At 38.5% G+C, this 15,520-nt stretch overlaps 2 protein-coding genes across 12 annotated transcripts in view; both read left to right on the top strand.

Moving 5' to 3' along the window:
• The window catches only part of FGD5 (FYVE, RhoGEF and PH domain containing 5), a 147,045-nt gene extending 141,207 nt beyond the window's left edge, over positions 1-5,838 (top strand). For 3 of the 4 annotated variants that reach the window (XM_026722998.2, XM_026722990.2, XM_026722985.2), the window contains exons 19-21: positions 203-331; positions 1,616-1,764; positions 3,082-5,838. In XM_026722998.2, coding sequence (XP_026578783.1) covers positions 203-331; positions 1,616-1,764; positions 3,082-3,118 — 315 coding nt within the window. In that variant the 3' untranslated portion in view covers positions 3,119-5,838. The remainder of the gene's footprint in view (positions 1-202; positions 332-1,615; positions 1,765-3,081) is intronic. The other variant, XM_087923742.1, reaches the window with a different exon arrangement.
• A 4,218-nt stretch (positions 5,839-10,056) lies between these two features.
• The window catches only part of NR2C2 (nuclear receptor subfamily 2 group C member 2), a 58,602-nt gene continuing 53,138 nt past the window's right edge, over positions 10,057-15,520 (top strand). For 2 of the 8 annotated variants that reach the window (XM_026722964.2, XM_087923745.1), the window contains exon 1: positions 10,068-10,414. The gene's annotated coding sequence lies outside the window, so the exon portion shown is untranslated. Of the gene's footprint in view, positions 10,530-15,520 lie in introns of all 8 variants that reach the window. The other 6 variants (XM_087923747.1, XM_026722952.2, XM_026722956.2 and 3 more) reach the window with 5 other exon arrangements.

Genomic DNA, 15,520 nt, shown 5'->3' with positions numbered 1-15,520 from the left:
TAACCTACACATCTACATAGCTACAAGAAATAAAAAGGTGTTTGTTCTGCATCATTGCAACCAGTATGAATGCTTGTTTAGGAAACATATCTTTATTATGCAGTGTATTACAGTGGGGAAGACTCCTGTTAATTTAGATCACTTCAATTCCCAAGTATGTGTTGTTACAAGAGTTTTGATTCTTCTTCATTTATTCATATAGGTGGCGGCTTCAGGAGAAGGTTCCTCTATCAATGGGTATCTCAGTAGATGCAAGAGAGGGAAAAGGCACTGGAAAAAGTTGTGGTTTGTTATCAAAGGAAAGGTGCTCTACACATACACAGCAAATGAAGTAAGTTTTGGTGTGTGGGGAGGGGAAGTACTTCCAAACTACTCAGAACTTATAACATATACTTTTAATACCAGCCAGGTTGGTTAGTTTTGAAAAAGCCAAACTAGTCACAGCTGCTTAGTGATTGAAAATCTTAGAATGTAGACAAAGCAGGGAAGTCATGAAAATATATTGGAAGAGATTGTTTCTGTATAAGTGTCATGCCCCTATTGGAGACTGACTCTGAGGGAGAGGAGGAACAGCCCAGGGAGTGGACGTCTGGCTCCGGAGGTTGTGGAGGAGAATGGGGAAAGGCAGAGCCAGCTGAGCAGTCAAAGGAGGACCCAGGCCCATCCCCTCTCCATCCTAGGGCACACAGGGAGGAGAGGATAAGGAAGAGATGTGATCTCCTCGGGAGGAGAGGGCCTTGATCCTCTTCATGGGCTGCAGGTGTGACAACTGATTAAGAGTTTGGACCTGCGTACTGGCAAACGCTGGAAACAAATCGTGTAAATATCTCTAGTTTATAGTTCTTCTCTGAGTTTGGCATCCTTCCCAGTGTGTGTTATCTGTGGACATCCTCCAGCCCTTATCTTGCCTGGTTTGTGTTATTTTTTTCCTTCTTCGTGTAACTGTGCGGGAGTTGTTTTGTCTTCCGTCAAAGATATTCAGAGCTTGGAAGCAAACTGAAGGAATAAAACAAGCTTCACCTGTTTTCTGTGACTGTGTTTGTTTTGTATCCCACCCTGTGTCATCACAATAGATGACAAGAAAACTACATGAATGTGTCCATCATATGTAGTCAGCTTTAACTCAAGGAGTCTTTACTTGCTGCAGCAGATTATAGCAGTACCAACCTTGGTTGATCTTGCAAAAAGCTAAGCAGAATTGGATCGGTTTAGTTCTCTGGTGGAAGACCACCAAACATACCTCACTCCATGTTTGTGAAATTGAGACTGAGAATTCAGAACAAAATTCTGAGCAAAAGCAATGGTAAATCACATGTGTACCATTCCCAAGGGACCAAAATGTATGTGCTGATGCAGTTTCTAGAAGTCAAGCTCAGCCATTATATTTTCCAAATCTGGAAAATACTAAAGCATGCCACTGATTTGTCTAGCATTATTGGATGGAAAATCCCTGTGTGTATTATTTCAAAGATCATTTTATTTACCTTTTACTAGCAATCATACAAATCCAGAAAAACAAAGGAGAGTTTCTCTATTTTCCGAGAGCATTCCTCTCTGTGTGTAAAGCCCATTTCTCTTCCTCTAAAGCCCATTTCCCCTTTTGCACTGATTTCAGGATAAAGTCGCCACTGAGAGTATGCCTTTGCTGGGTTTCACAATTGTCCCAGAAAAGGAAGATCGAAATATGGATGCAGTTTTCCATCTTTACCACAAGCAAACTCTGTTTTATAGCTTCCGAGCAGAGGATAATAATTCAGCACAGAGGTACTAGGTGTTGATCTGCCTGGAATAACATACTAACCAGTGAAAAAAATTGCCTGCAGTGCTTCTCACTTCTCTTACAAGCTTTTTTAATGCTGCTAAACAGAAATTACTGCTTTTGTGTAAACTTTGGGCAACAAAGAGTCAATAAACATTAACAACTTGGCTGTGGCAAAATGCTGGGGATGGTTTCAGTTAACCAAAAAGATAGCTTTGTGTTTATAAATACATTTCTTTTATTTGTGGTCAATACATTTTGCAATGTTAGAAATATTCCCAATAATGTGACAGGGTTCCAAGTAATACTTCATAACAAACAGAACTCAGAGGCAAGTAGGTTCCTCAAAGAATAATTTTATTTGACATATCATATTGGCACAGGCTGGGGAAAATCGATTCTGAATGCTCCTGCGGTTTTCACCTAATTTAAAGTTTTTCCCCCTTTCCCAAACATTCAGTCATGTGGTCCAATCAAGGTGCCATCTGGTTGCCTGATAACTTCACTCCTCCCATCTCCAACCACCTGTGGAAATGTCCTTGGTTCCCAGGAGAAAGTATTTTGTTTTGGCTACAAAACCTCAACTATCTTTATTCCTCCCACCCTATCCCTCAGCTCCAGTGTGGCAACACTGAAGCCTCAAAATGGCCTCGGCCAGGTCAGCTTTAGGACTGACATAATGCTCTGCTTGAAAAGATGTATGAACACTGTACAATAAAGTGGTACATATTAATTCATGCACTCTTGGATTTCAGTACCTTCAGTGCATACAACTCAATCCAATGGATCTTAATTAGGAGACGAATTCAATAGGTCTTTCCCACATATGGAATTTGAGATAGCCATTGTTTGGCAGGAAAGCTACAGACAGGAATATTTGCTTGTGTTCATATAGGAATGGGCACAGGAATTGTGTAAATAAGCAATTTTTTTCTTGGAAAATACTCAATACTCTCTTTTTTTTCTCATTTATAGTATAATTTATAATAACTAAATGAATACATTGGACATGCAAACAAGAATCCTGAATGCATGTATAAATGGGGGAGAGGTCAATGCAATTCCTTACATGATAAACATGTTTTAAGAAGTGTAGCATTAAACTAACATTTGCATCTCTCCATATACTTGCTGCAGATCTCTTTTTATTATTTTTTTATAAGTCTAGTTAACGAACAAGGAAAATAGCTGGCTTTCCCATTATAATGCATTAGGTGAAAAATAAAGTTCAACAATTCTCAAAATCAACATTTGTTTAAATAACGACAAGATATTTTCATACTGGCTTATTTAAAAATAAAATTTTGATTTTTTTTTTTCAGATGGATTGAAGCCATGGAGGAAGCATCTATATTATAGCATCATCCAAGTGGATTCTGATTTAATGCAAGATTACCCATATATTGAAAAGAACAATATATATAATCCAAATCTGGCTAAACATATGAAAAAGAATATGTAGAAGCCTATAATTTTTCCATTCTTAAACCTATCTCCTTGCTGATGGAAACAAAACAAAGGGAATATTTATGGACCCTTTTTATCTTTGCAGGTTTATCACTAAACTGTGCTCTCATCTAACAGTTGCATCATGTTTTCAAGAAGTTAAACATATGCATTTCTTCTAAAAGAGTTGTTTTCTCATAACTCTGTTTTATTTTCTTTAAAATAACAATTTGATTTGTGCCAGTCATAAAACTGAGGGTTTTTTTACATTAAAATTTTGTTGCCTTTCTTCTTTTTTTTGATTTTTAAAAATAAACAGGAGATTCTTTCTTCTTTCTTGAAAGAGGTTTACACTGGCGTGCAGTTAAGAATGCAAGGATGAAGGGATATACATAATCTCTACCATAGAAAGTATGTGAAAATCTATTCCAGGCTGGCATTAGACCATCTATGGTAATTGTATAGCATTTCTCATAAACAGTGGTAACACCTTAGTTTTGTTTATTAGGACTCTTAATCCACTTCAAATTCCAACCGAGTTTTTATGAAGACTGTACCAGTTTCTACTCCAAAGGATATTAAAACATTAATTTATTATAAGCCTTTACATTTTGTTTAAAATTGATTTATCTAAATTATATTATTTTAATAGCCGAGAGGAGCAGATCTTATTTATAAATCTTATTCCTAAAATATAATTCTAAACCCAAAACAGTCATCAACTTCAGAAAGGAGGAGCATTTAACTATATTTATTTAGTCAACTAGAAAAGCTCTGGAAAGCCTTGCCTAAATCTTATCTTCAACAGTTATATAGGATGTCATTCGATTGGAGCAACCAATATTATTAATGCTATTATCAGCTCAAAAATGATAATTCAGATTCCATTGTATTTAGCCAGCTGATCAAATGCAAGCATACTGTAGTTGTTGCTATAACTACTACTTCTAATAAAATTCATGGATACTATTTGGCAGTAGCCATAGCACCTCACAATTGCATTCATACAACATGCTTAACCAGGTCAATTACAGTTTTAACAGCTGCAATTGTACCAAATGCTGAATTAGTGTTAGACTTGATTTGCTTTCTTTCATGACTAAACTAAGTCAATTCAGTTAGTTTACAGTCCAGTTTATTTCACAAACCTGAATATGAGTTAATCAGTTAATTCGTTAACCAAATTATGATGTTCTATGATGGTAGACACATTATGCTCCGAGTACAAGTAATCAAGGTCTTTAAAATTTAGCTGTCATTAAAATTTAGATTATGTGCATAGCCTAAAGGCCAGGTTTTCAATATGATGGGGTTGTGCAAAGCATTTGAAAAAGATGTCTTGCAAAGTATGATAAATGTAAGCAGAACACCCCTCCTTGAAACATTACTGTAAAGCAAAGCAGCTGTGTCTTCTTGAAAATTTGCAGAGTTGCTTCCAAAGCTGTCCTTAGCTGGCAGTGCATCCACAAAAATATACAGAGACCCACTGAGACTACAAACAAAACCAAGAGGTCATATGTGCACCACACGTGCCCAGATGGCATGAAACACTCACCTGAGCCTTCCAAAGAATGCAGCCGCTTGAACCCATGACAGAAGACCACTTATATCAACACACCTCCCAAACCATCTCCAAACCACCAAATACTTAGCACGGCAATGAAATAGAATACCAGCAATCAAAGGGAGATAAACTATCTTGTCTCAAAATATTTTATATTCAAATAAGGTTTAAGGACTACTAGAGCAACACTAATGTGATGCATGATTTGTTGCAGAAACATTCTGCTACCCAAAAAGTGTTTAGGGTGGAGATTTCAGCATTGTGCTATTAAAACAGCATAACCAATATTATTGCAAAACTGATACAATTCTGCTTGCCATGAGGAAGCATGATGATGATAGGGAGCTTCGAAACACCATTCTCAAAATACAAGATTTAATACCTTTCAATGAAACAGATTTCCATTTTTTAGCCTTTGAAGATTTCAGATGTACAGTAAGATACACTTGTTAAATATCTCTAGTATTTATATTCAGGACCATGACCTGATCTGCTAATTAAACTTTGAACTGGAATAATTTCTTTCCTCTTTGTATAAAGGTTTACATTTTGTTTTTCAAATGAACTCATTTGTTTCAATTCAAGACTGTAAATGGCCCAGGGAGGGGAGGGAACACAACAATGTATGAAGTTTTACCATTTCATTATTTCAACATTTTTTTCTTTAGTTCATGATGTCAGTATAGAAAAATGAAAATAAAAATTTAAGACTCGCTTGGGTGACAGGTTACGAATTTGACCTTGTTACCTACTTACAGAACTTACAATATGTAAAAGAAATGGAAGACTGCAATAATAAATAAATAAATAAAAATGCACTGACAGAAGCAATGTTTAAATACCAAATGTAAACCACTCAGTAATGAAAGCTGCAATCTATTGTACTCAAGGGTTTTCAGACAGCACTGTAAGCAAGACTGAAAACTGAACATGCAGTACAGAACAATTCTTATGACATTTTGGTGCTGGCATTAACTGTTGTATTAAGCCTACAGAAAAAAAACTACTACTCAAATTGTTGTAAAAATATATTAATTTTTGTTTTAAGAAACATGAAAAATAAAATGACCAAGAAGTCCGTAGAAGTTTGTTAGTATTTATCTATTGTGTCAGTGGTTCACAGGTTAATTATATTCACAGTATGTAGAAGTGATGGATGAGTTATTTCTCCCCCCAAAAAATTTCAAGTTTTTCAAAAGGGATGGGGAATCATGTTTAGACATCCAACAGCCTTTCCTGCTTCTGAGGTTGCTCCCTCAGCCTGTCAACAGGAAGAAACTAAGATTAATCAGGCAGGAAACCTACAGCTGTTTTCAAATGAGTTTAACTTCCAAGCCTGGGACATGAAGTTTCTCTCTGTTCTTATATCCCCCCTCTTTCCATACATGACTCAGCCGATTGGGAATCCCAAAATTCAAGAATCTTTTGCTACAAGATTCAAAGCTAGAGACATAGGTTGCTGACTATGATGTAGACTCAGACTCAAGTCAGAGTCAGCAACTGTTTCAGATACCAGACCTTTATACCATATTGTGATGATGTGTCCATCCCTTCCGATCCACTCAACAAATAACCAGCTGTGTTTGAAGATTTTCAGCAAAGAACCCATAGCTTTACACAGCAGCATGTTCTACTGGCTGGCTGCTCATCCAGTCAACCATTTTTCTCAAATCACCTTCCCCAAAAGGGAAGGTTAGATATTGGAAGAATTGTGTAATATAGGGTAGTCCAGTGATGACTTCTTGAGCAGGGGACAACCCAAAGCTTAACATGTGAAGGAATAATCCCCAGGAAAAACTGACCACTGCCAGAACCCACTCACACACCACCACCCTCCAACTGGATTGCTTCAAGAGTCGGTGGGGGAGGGGCATTGATCTAAAGAGCAGGTACCCAAATTCTGTTGACAAATTCATCAGATCACGTTTCAATATTTCTTTAAGACGTTTTATGACTTCATCACAAATTACTTTTTTAGTTGTGTAACTAGGCATGGAGCACAAGTTCTAACAAATTCCTGGGTAATTTTAAACTTTATTGATTCCTCTTATAAAAATGAATTGTGTTGTATATTTTTTTTTTCATCAACAGCTAATAGATGGGTTTTTTTTTAAAAAAAATTCCCAGCTAACTGATAAGTTTGGAAAAAAATGTCAGCTTTTTTTTTAGAAGTCGTTTGGGATTAGCTATCAATTCTTTCTCTCTTCTGGGTATAACCTGGACATAGCAATCTGCATAGATGTCTTTAAAAGTTGCCTTCTATAAAACATTTTCTGACGTTTTCCTTTGCTTTAAAGGTCACTTAAATTATATAATAGCAATTGTAATGTAAACCCCCCCATTAGTCTTGTTGTCTCTAAATGTAGTCAAGATGTAATATTTTGGGAGAGATACTTATTGATTCATGACACACAAGATACACTTTTTTTTCTGTTGAGAAAAAAATATTTGTCCATTCTGCACTAAAAACTACGTTCCTATTCAATTTTCCTGATCTTGTATTTACTCACGGAACCTAAGGGTATGTGTTAAAGAAATCACTCAAAGTCATTAATTTGTTTAAGAAAAGGAGTATGTACCTTTATTAGACCCATGGATGTAGAACCAGTAGCACAAAAATGTAATGTAAAAGTTAACATACAGGAAAAATAACCATTCATTTAGGTAAAAAAATGAAATTGACAATGAATTGATTATATCTCAGTGCTGTTGAATTTTATGGAGACCATTTGCTAGAGTGCATAAAATAGTGCATGAAACCCTTGTGAGAAGCGAGAATTCCTGGGTCATATAACCTACTGTAATTCAGCAATATGAGTTTGCAGTATTTAAGAAAATAATTTATTATTCTGTATAGACTACACAATGAGGTTATGAATTCAGTAACCACATTTTAGGAATATATTTAAACTTGCTTGTGACAAAAACAATCTTATTTAATCAAATATTTCCTGGTAGTTGCGGTGGTGCAGTGGTTAGAATATAGTACTGCAGGTTACTTCTGCGGACTGCCAGCTGCCTGCAATTTGGCAATTCAAATCTCACCAGGCTCAAGGTTGACTCAGCCTTCCTTCCTTCCAAGGTTGGTAAAATGAGGACCCAGATTGTTGGGGCAATATGCTGAGTCTGTAAAACAGCTTAGAGAGGGCTGTAAAAGCACTGTGAAGTGGTATATAAGTCTAACTGCTATTGCTATTGCTTGAGTTACAACCACAATACAGTCCAGAATTACAGTTAAGACATTGTGATCCCTAAGTCAAGATTTCATCTGACTGGACTTGCTTTTTTTGAAGTGCTCATAAAGTGAACAGAGGTTGTTAAGCAAATATTTTGGTCAACAAATCCATTTTCCCCAAAACTGGCAATAAACAACACAAATTGCAGTCATGTGACCTTGGGACCCTGCAAACAGTTACTAAGGAGAACCAGTTGCCAAGTGCCCCAAATGCAATCATGTGACTATGGGGAAGTGTGTGCTCAGATATCATTACTTAGAAATTCGGTCATAAGTAGCTCTGGGGAAGTTCATTATAACACTGAACAGTTAAGTGGCTAGTCATATGTTGAGGACTTATAGATGTTTTAGAATTACATACAGACATTAAATAGTTCAACAGTAAGAATAGTTGATCAACTCAGGACCGGCATTCTACACTAAGAGCCTCAGACAGCTGAGACAACCCCACTGCCTCCTATGCCCCCAATAGTTCCAATTCCAGAAAGCTCCTGCAACTACTTGAAATTCCACCACCAGTTAAAATTCTTCCATCATTAGTTAAAATTCCATCTATTCTTGTAATTCATATTCTATCACATTAACTCAAAGCACAACCAAGCCAAGAAGTTATCACTGCTCCTGAAAGAGAAGCTATTTATGCTCTTTTGAGAGGAGTTTAGTGCAACAGCTCAGAGTGAAATAGCTGCTTGTGTGAACTGTAACAGAACAGAATGTAGTCATAATTTTATCTATATCTATGTTCTTCAAATTGGCCAGTAAGTATATCTTACCTCAATCATTATGGTCACAGACTAGCAAATAAAAGCATTAAAACAATAATAGTAAGAAACAAAAATAAAGGACAGGCAGAATAATATATAGTGATTGGTGGTGTATTGACAGCAAATAAAAGCATTAAAACAATAGTAAAAATAAAAATAAAAGAGAATACATTGCAATTGGTGGTGGATTAACAGTGAGCGGTTAAAGTTTTGACTAATTTTACTTACACCATAACAGAATTCACACTGATCTGACAACAGTAGCTGAATATAAAAAAGATCAGTATTTCCTGGATATTTTATTAGGCAAGATGTTATAAATTGAGTCGGTGAAGATGCAGTACAGCAAGACCTGAGCTAATTTCAATGGCTCCTTGTTCAATGAGGCACAATGTCAGCTAATATTGTATTGCCTCCACCAAAACTGCATTGAAGCCTCTTACCTCAAGGACACAAGACTGGACTCAACCTCTGAACACTGAATGGACTGCAAGTGGGGTGCAAATCATCACCCTTAGTGGAAATAACAATATCCCACCCCTGTAGAAGTTAAAAGAAAGAGCTCCTGTACTTTTTCTCATGGTGCAAAGGACAGGTAGTCCTTGACTTACAACAGTTCATTTAGTGACTGTTCAAAGTTACAACTGCACTGGAAAAAGAGACTTATGTTTTCACTTATGACCTTTGTAGCACCCCCACAATCGTGTGATCAAAATTCAGATGCTTGGCAAATGGTTCAAACTTATGGACCATTGCTGTGTCCCAAGGTCATGTAATCCCCTTTTGCGACTTTCTGAGGAGAAAAATCAATGGGGAAATCAGATTCCCTTAATAACCCTATTACTCACTTATCAAGTGCAGTGTTTCACTTAACAACTGTGGCAAGAAAAGTCGTAAAATGGGGCAAAATTCATTTAACAACATAAATTTCGGGATCGATTGTACGGTCGATAAATCGAGGTCTGTACCTGTATCAAAATGGAGAGGCGAGGGATCAAAAGGCGGACTCCTCTCCCGCCTCCACATTTAAACTCTGTCGCTTCCATTAAAGCGAACACGACTGCATCGCTCAGAACCGATACTTTTCTTTAAAGGCAGCTTCACCCGCGCCCGCTTCAGGTACGTGTAGATCTCCTAGCCCTGGCAAGAATGCCGCGCTGCTTTCCCGCCTCAAACACCGACCGTTCGGGACTGAGGAGCGGACGGAACTAGCGCCGCACGAGAGAGCACGAAGCCATCTCCACCTCAGGTAGCCCCTCCTCTCCCCTGGCCCAGCCCCGCCTTATTAGGCGGAGTGGGGGGAGAAGAGAGATGGAGGGGGCCACGACAAGCGTAATGCTGTGAAGAGGAAGCAGGCGAACGCTCCCAGGCGGCAACAGCGGGGAGAGAACAGTGCCTGAAGGGGTCACGAACTCTGACCTTTCGCCAAAAAGGCACCCTCTTTTCCCCTCCCCCCACCAACATTCCTCCTGCACCCCCCCCCCGCTCCTACGCTAACCCCTTCGGTGTCGCTATCTCCGCCTTCCGCTGCCCCCCTCCTTGGAGGAAGGCGGCGGCGGCGGAGGCCCCCCCCCCCGTCACGAACCAGGCCCAGCGAACCGTTAAGAGGAAGCCACAGCCAAGATAGCTTGGCGCCAAATCCTGAGGTAAAAGACCGCCTTGTGCTTGCAGGCGTCGAGGGTTTTTTTTCCGGCCCCGCGGCTGAGGCCGGCGGGCAGCAGTGCCGCATGGCGGAGCGTCTGACGGGCGGTGCGTGTCTCGGTGGGTAAAGAAGAGCTCTCTTTGCCGTGGGCGGCTTTGCGCTGCGAAGCCTGCCGCACAACCGGTCTAACCGCGAGCGAAGAGGAAGGAAGATGGAGTCTGAGCGGGCGGAGGCAGTGGCTTGAACCCGACCCTTTTACCTTTGCCACCGGGAGGGCGGAGGGGAGGGGGCGATGGGTATTTTGCATACGGGGCAGCCCGTCGCCATCTTTGCGGACGTTCCCCCCCACCCCATCCCCGTCGCTTAGAGCACCGGTCCGCATGTTTGAGGCGCCCGCGGCCAGTGTGAAGAAAGAAGGCGTCGGAGTGAAGGGCCATCAACGGCGGGGGGGGGGGGGGAAGGACACAAATGGCGGAGCTTCTGGAATTGGCTTCCCGCCAGCTCCGCCATTTTATAGCTCGCTTAGCTCACGGGAAGCCCCACCCGCCCATTGGGAGGTGGGGCCGATCTTTGAGCGACGGTGGTATTCGCCAATAAGATTTCCGCATTGGGAGGTTGTGGCCGAGCTTTGAGCGATGGTGGTACTCGCCAATGAGCGCCGACACAGCTGGTTTCATTTCCAAATGAAAATGAATTGGTTGAAGGGAAAAAGTGGGAAACGGGGAGAGTTTGTGTTTCGAAGATGATCAAACTTGAAGTCATCGTTTTTTAACCGTAGGATTAGTTGGGATGCCTCCTTTGTGTGTATAGATACTAATGTTTCCCATGTATCTTTTGTCGTGGAAGTGGTTCTCTGGAATTCAAGATCACGAACTTGAACTCAAAATATAGACAGAGCTCGTGCTGTACCGTCAGGGAGACAGATAACTTTGTAATTTATGATGGTGCTGCTGTATATTTTTACAAACTTGCAAATACATTTCATCAGAACATTGATATAGTAAACAAGATAGAAAACTGCACAGAAAACCAGTGTAGGATAAGGTATAAGGCTACCTACCGCAAGAGACCCAGATTCAAGTTTACAGTTAGCTGTGAAAGTTGATGCTTTGGACCAGCAAATCTGTTTCATGTTAACATGAAGGTGAAGGGAAGGGTGGACTGAAAGGATGGAGTGCTATGTATGTTTCTCCCTTAGCTCCCAAAGCAGACTAATAATAAATAAATGGCACTTTTTTTTTTACCATTACATATCTTTTTAAAAAAAGCTTAGTGAATAATTGGATGAGGAAAATCATCAGAAATTTCCTAGGCTGATAACTAAACTAGGAGATTGCCACTGTCTCAGGGAAGTTTTTTCTAACTACTTTCATGTGTTGCAAAAAAAAAAAAAAAAGTGGGTATATCTTTGAAGTCACCAGAACTTGAGCTGATCGAGGAGATCTTGTTTTATTGCAATATTAGGCACAATGTTCTTACCAAAATAACATGTATATGAAAACATATGCTAATTTATATTACTTGTTTCTCATCTATTACTGGTCATTTTGTGCTAGTGTAATTATAATATATATTTTAAGCATGTAATTGAATAAAATGTCAAATGCCATCTACTCCAGTGCTCATTTTAAGTCATTCCTTCATTTTCTTTCTGTTAATGAACCTAATTTTCTCATATGAACATAATACCAAGGCTTATTTCTCTTAGAGTAAGTGGGCTTGAATAAGGAACTTGAAATGTAAAATGCAAGCTATTAACATTATTATCCTGCTTTGCTGATGGTTCCAGTGGAAATGTTACCTGCACATGCAAATGTATACATATGAGATGGTCTTTAATGCAGCAATACAAGCTTTCCAGTGCTTTGAGTAAACTAATACATTTTGCAGGACATCTCTTTCACATACTTTTCAAGTTTTATAATCATTTTCCTCTAGAAACAATTTGCACAACAAGTTGGACGAAGTAGTTTATACTGTCTGTGTTTGCACACATATATATGTTTAGCCATGCTTTATTCCATTAATCCAAATTTCATTCCTTTGTAGGCAATTTCATTCAGTCTTGATCACGGGGGAGGAAAAGTTGTTCTATAGCACTCTGTAGAGTGCTATAGGATTCAAAACCATCCCTCCTGTTTAATATCTGTACAAAATTACTAGTTGAGGCCACTTGCCAGTTCAGTCTGGTATTATCTATACACTGATGGTGCCCAATTACATTTTTCAATTCTGAGCCAACCAACTTATGCTTTTGAGGTCTTGGATGGATGGGAACAAATTGACTTCATTTCATCTTACCAAGACTATGTGGCTATGAATATTGAGGATGCCAGAGCCAGGAATTTTCCATCTTTAATCCTACATGGGGTTGCACTTCCCCATTTTGAAGTGATCTATATTCAAAGATGTTCTTGACTCACAGCTCCTGCTTCAAAGAGCCACTTATATGTAGTCACCTATGAACTCAAGTATTGCAATCCATTTGTGCTTAATATGAGACTTTCCTTGAAAATTCACAGAAGCTTTAACTGATTTCAGAATGACTGGTGTGAGCACTGATGGGCATGCTTTAGTCTGACTTTGAGATACCCCTGCTTTGCAAGTTGCATTAGTTGCCAGCCTGCTCACACGTACAATTCTAGGTATTGGTTGTCAGTTCTAAAGCCTTGCCTGGTACAGGGCCAAATTCCTTGATAGATTACTGTCTTATTTCCCATGATTTCTATCTGGCCAGTACAAGTTAATGGAATTGACATGCTCCCTTCAATTAAATAATGCTGTTTTTCTGGACCTGAAAAGTGCATCTTCTCTATTGTGGCACCTGCTTTCTGGAATAGAAAGTTTCTTCTCTGATGGCATTCTGGAAGGCCATGAAGACCTAGATGTTTTCCCAGTCTTGGGGTTAGTTAGACTGGATGTGCCTCCTTTGTTGCATAAGTCATTGTGAATGTCATATTTATAAAATGGCTATCATAATTTTGGAAAAAGTGCATTTAAAGATATGAATAGATACTTGGGTTAATACTAAAAATTTGGGATTTGTTAAAATACAGGTGTACTGAGCATAGGATATCAAAAAAAAAACTATTGCAGTAGAAAGATGGATCAGGATATAGAATCTTGGAGTGGATATCTGTTGCTCTCTATTCATAAACTCACTCTATTGATGTAAATAAAGACTGATTATATATGGTCAATATTCGATGCATTTTTAATAATAAATGTGCTATTACTACAAGTGAACTGCATAGTTTTTAATGATTAGAGTTTTCCAATTCTATTTAGATTTTGCTATTGAAGTCAGCTATGATTTAACTAGTGCATAGATTTCTTTTTAGTGTAAGCAAAGTAATTTGAAAGATAAGGGCTATCACTTTATTTGCTAGTTCTGTTAGTTGGCAAGAAAAAAATGGTTCCATGGTTAAAGAAGGTGGCTAGTATCTCCCTGAAGAGAAGTTTCTTCTTCCTCTACTACCAACTACTTGTTTTATATGATAAAGCTTATAATATAAAGTGAAATTCTTGTTAATTATCTACTTGAAATTTAATAAATATTCTAGTTAATGGAAGTTTATATATATCATTACCATATCAGAGCATCTGGGAAATAAAAAATTCATGTATTCTTCCAGGTTTGTGAATCTTTACGTAATTATTGGTCCTATCAGAGGCTAACTGATGCAATTTTCTGATGGTGTCTTGCAAAAGCAATAAGGGTCTAGTAGTCATAGCATTCCAAAATTACACAAGAGTTTTTTAGCATGGCTAAACAGGCAAAAAAATGCAAAAGCAGATGTTGGCTGTGTTTGCTGAATGTTAACTGAAATCATTTTTTTACCTAGTAAACTGAAACCAAATCACAAATGGGATAATGAGATTATGATTAAGCAAATCTTCCTTGACTGTTTTCTCAGCTGATTTGTGTTTGTGTGTGATGTTAGAACTTGATTTTATTTATTTATTTATATCCCACTTCTATTATTTAAACAAATAATACAAGGCCGTAAATGTATCAAACATAACCTTCTTCCTCCTATTTTTGCTACAACAGTCCTATGAAGTGAGTTGGGCTGAGAGAGTGTGACTGGCCCAAAGTTACGGAGTTGGCTTTCATGGCTGAGATGGGACTAGAATTTAGGATCTCTCCATTTCTAGCCCGGTGCCTTAACACCTGTAGTCTTTTGTTTGAGATGGGTGGCTATAGAAATTGAATAAATAAATAAAATAAGCTACAGTCTATAACTATGATCCATTTACAAAATACAATTTCTTTGAGACTGTTTAAACAAGTCCCTGTGGTTTTCTTGTTGAGGTTTTTCAGAGGTGGTTTGTCATTCCTAGAGTTGCGAATGACTGGCTCAAGGTCATCCAGCTGGCTTCTTGACCAAGGTAGGACTAGAACTCATGCGTTCTAGTCTGATACCTTAACCACTACAACAAACTGGCTCAAAGTAGCTTAATCCTACATAAATCCATTCTTATTTTAGTATGTAAATTGATAGCTGCCTTGTTAGGGATAGACCCTAGCAGGATCTGCAGGGTAGTCAGGCAGGCAGGCAGAATATGTGAGATAACGTTTTTGTAGCTTACACTCAGTACAACAGATACACAGTGTCAATTAAAATAGTTTTATTCCAGCAAGAGTTAAAGCATAGTCAAAACAGTCCATATATCATTCACTAAGTTCAGTCCGTCCAGGGATTATTCATTTGCAAATTCCAGTGTCGAAAAAAGAGAGGTCAGTACACTTACAAATGATCAGTCTGGTGATATATCTCCTCGCAGTAGAGAGATATGCAGAACTCAAAAACTCCTCTCTTCTTATCAGCAACTCTTCAGTAGGGGAAAGACGCAGCTAACAAACCATCAACGTAATCCAATCCAGTAATTGTCAGTAATTGCCAGCAGACCGTCAGCGAATCATCAGCAATCAATCAGGTTGTCTTGCTCCCTCTTATGGTGGTTTCACACCACACCCAAAATTACATGCTTTGCATTTAAAGTGACACACACTTAAACTAACAATCATAGCTTATATATATTATTTTACCCAAACTACGTTAGGTGACCTATGTTATACCTAACATGCCTCTATATCTAACAGTAT

This window comes from Pseudonaja textilis, chromosome 2 (genome assembly GCF_049901715.1).
Source record: "Pseudonaja textilis isolate UNSWEBS1 chromosome 2, rPseTex1.2, whole genome shotgun sequence".
NCBI classification, from domain to species: Eukaryota; Metazoa; Chordata; class Lepidosauria; order Squamata; family Elapidae; genus Pseudonaja; species Pseudonaja textilis.
Note: the sequence above shows the minus strand (reverse complement) of the source record. Positions and strands in the feature narration are given on the sequence as shown.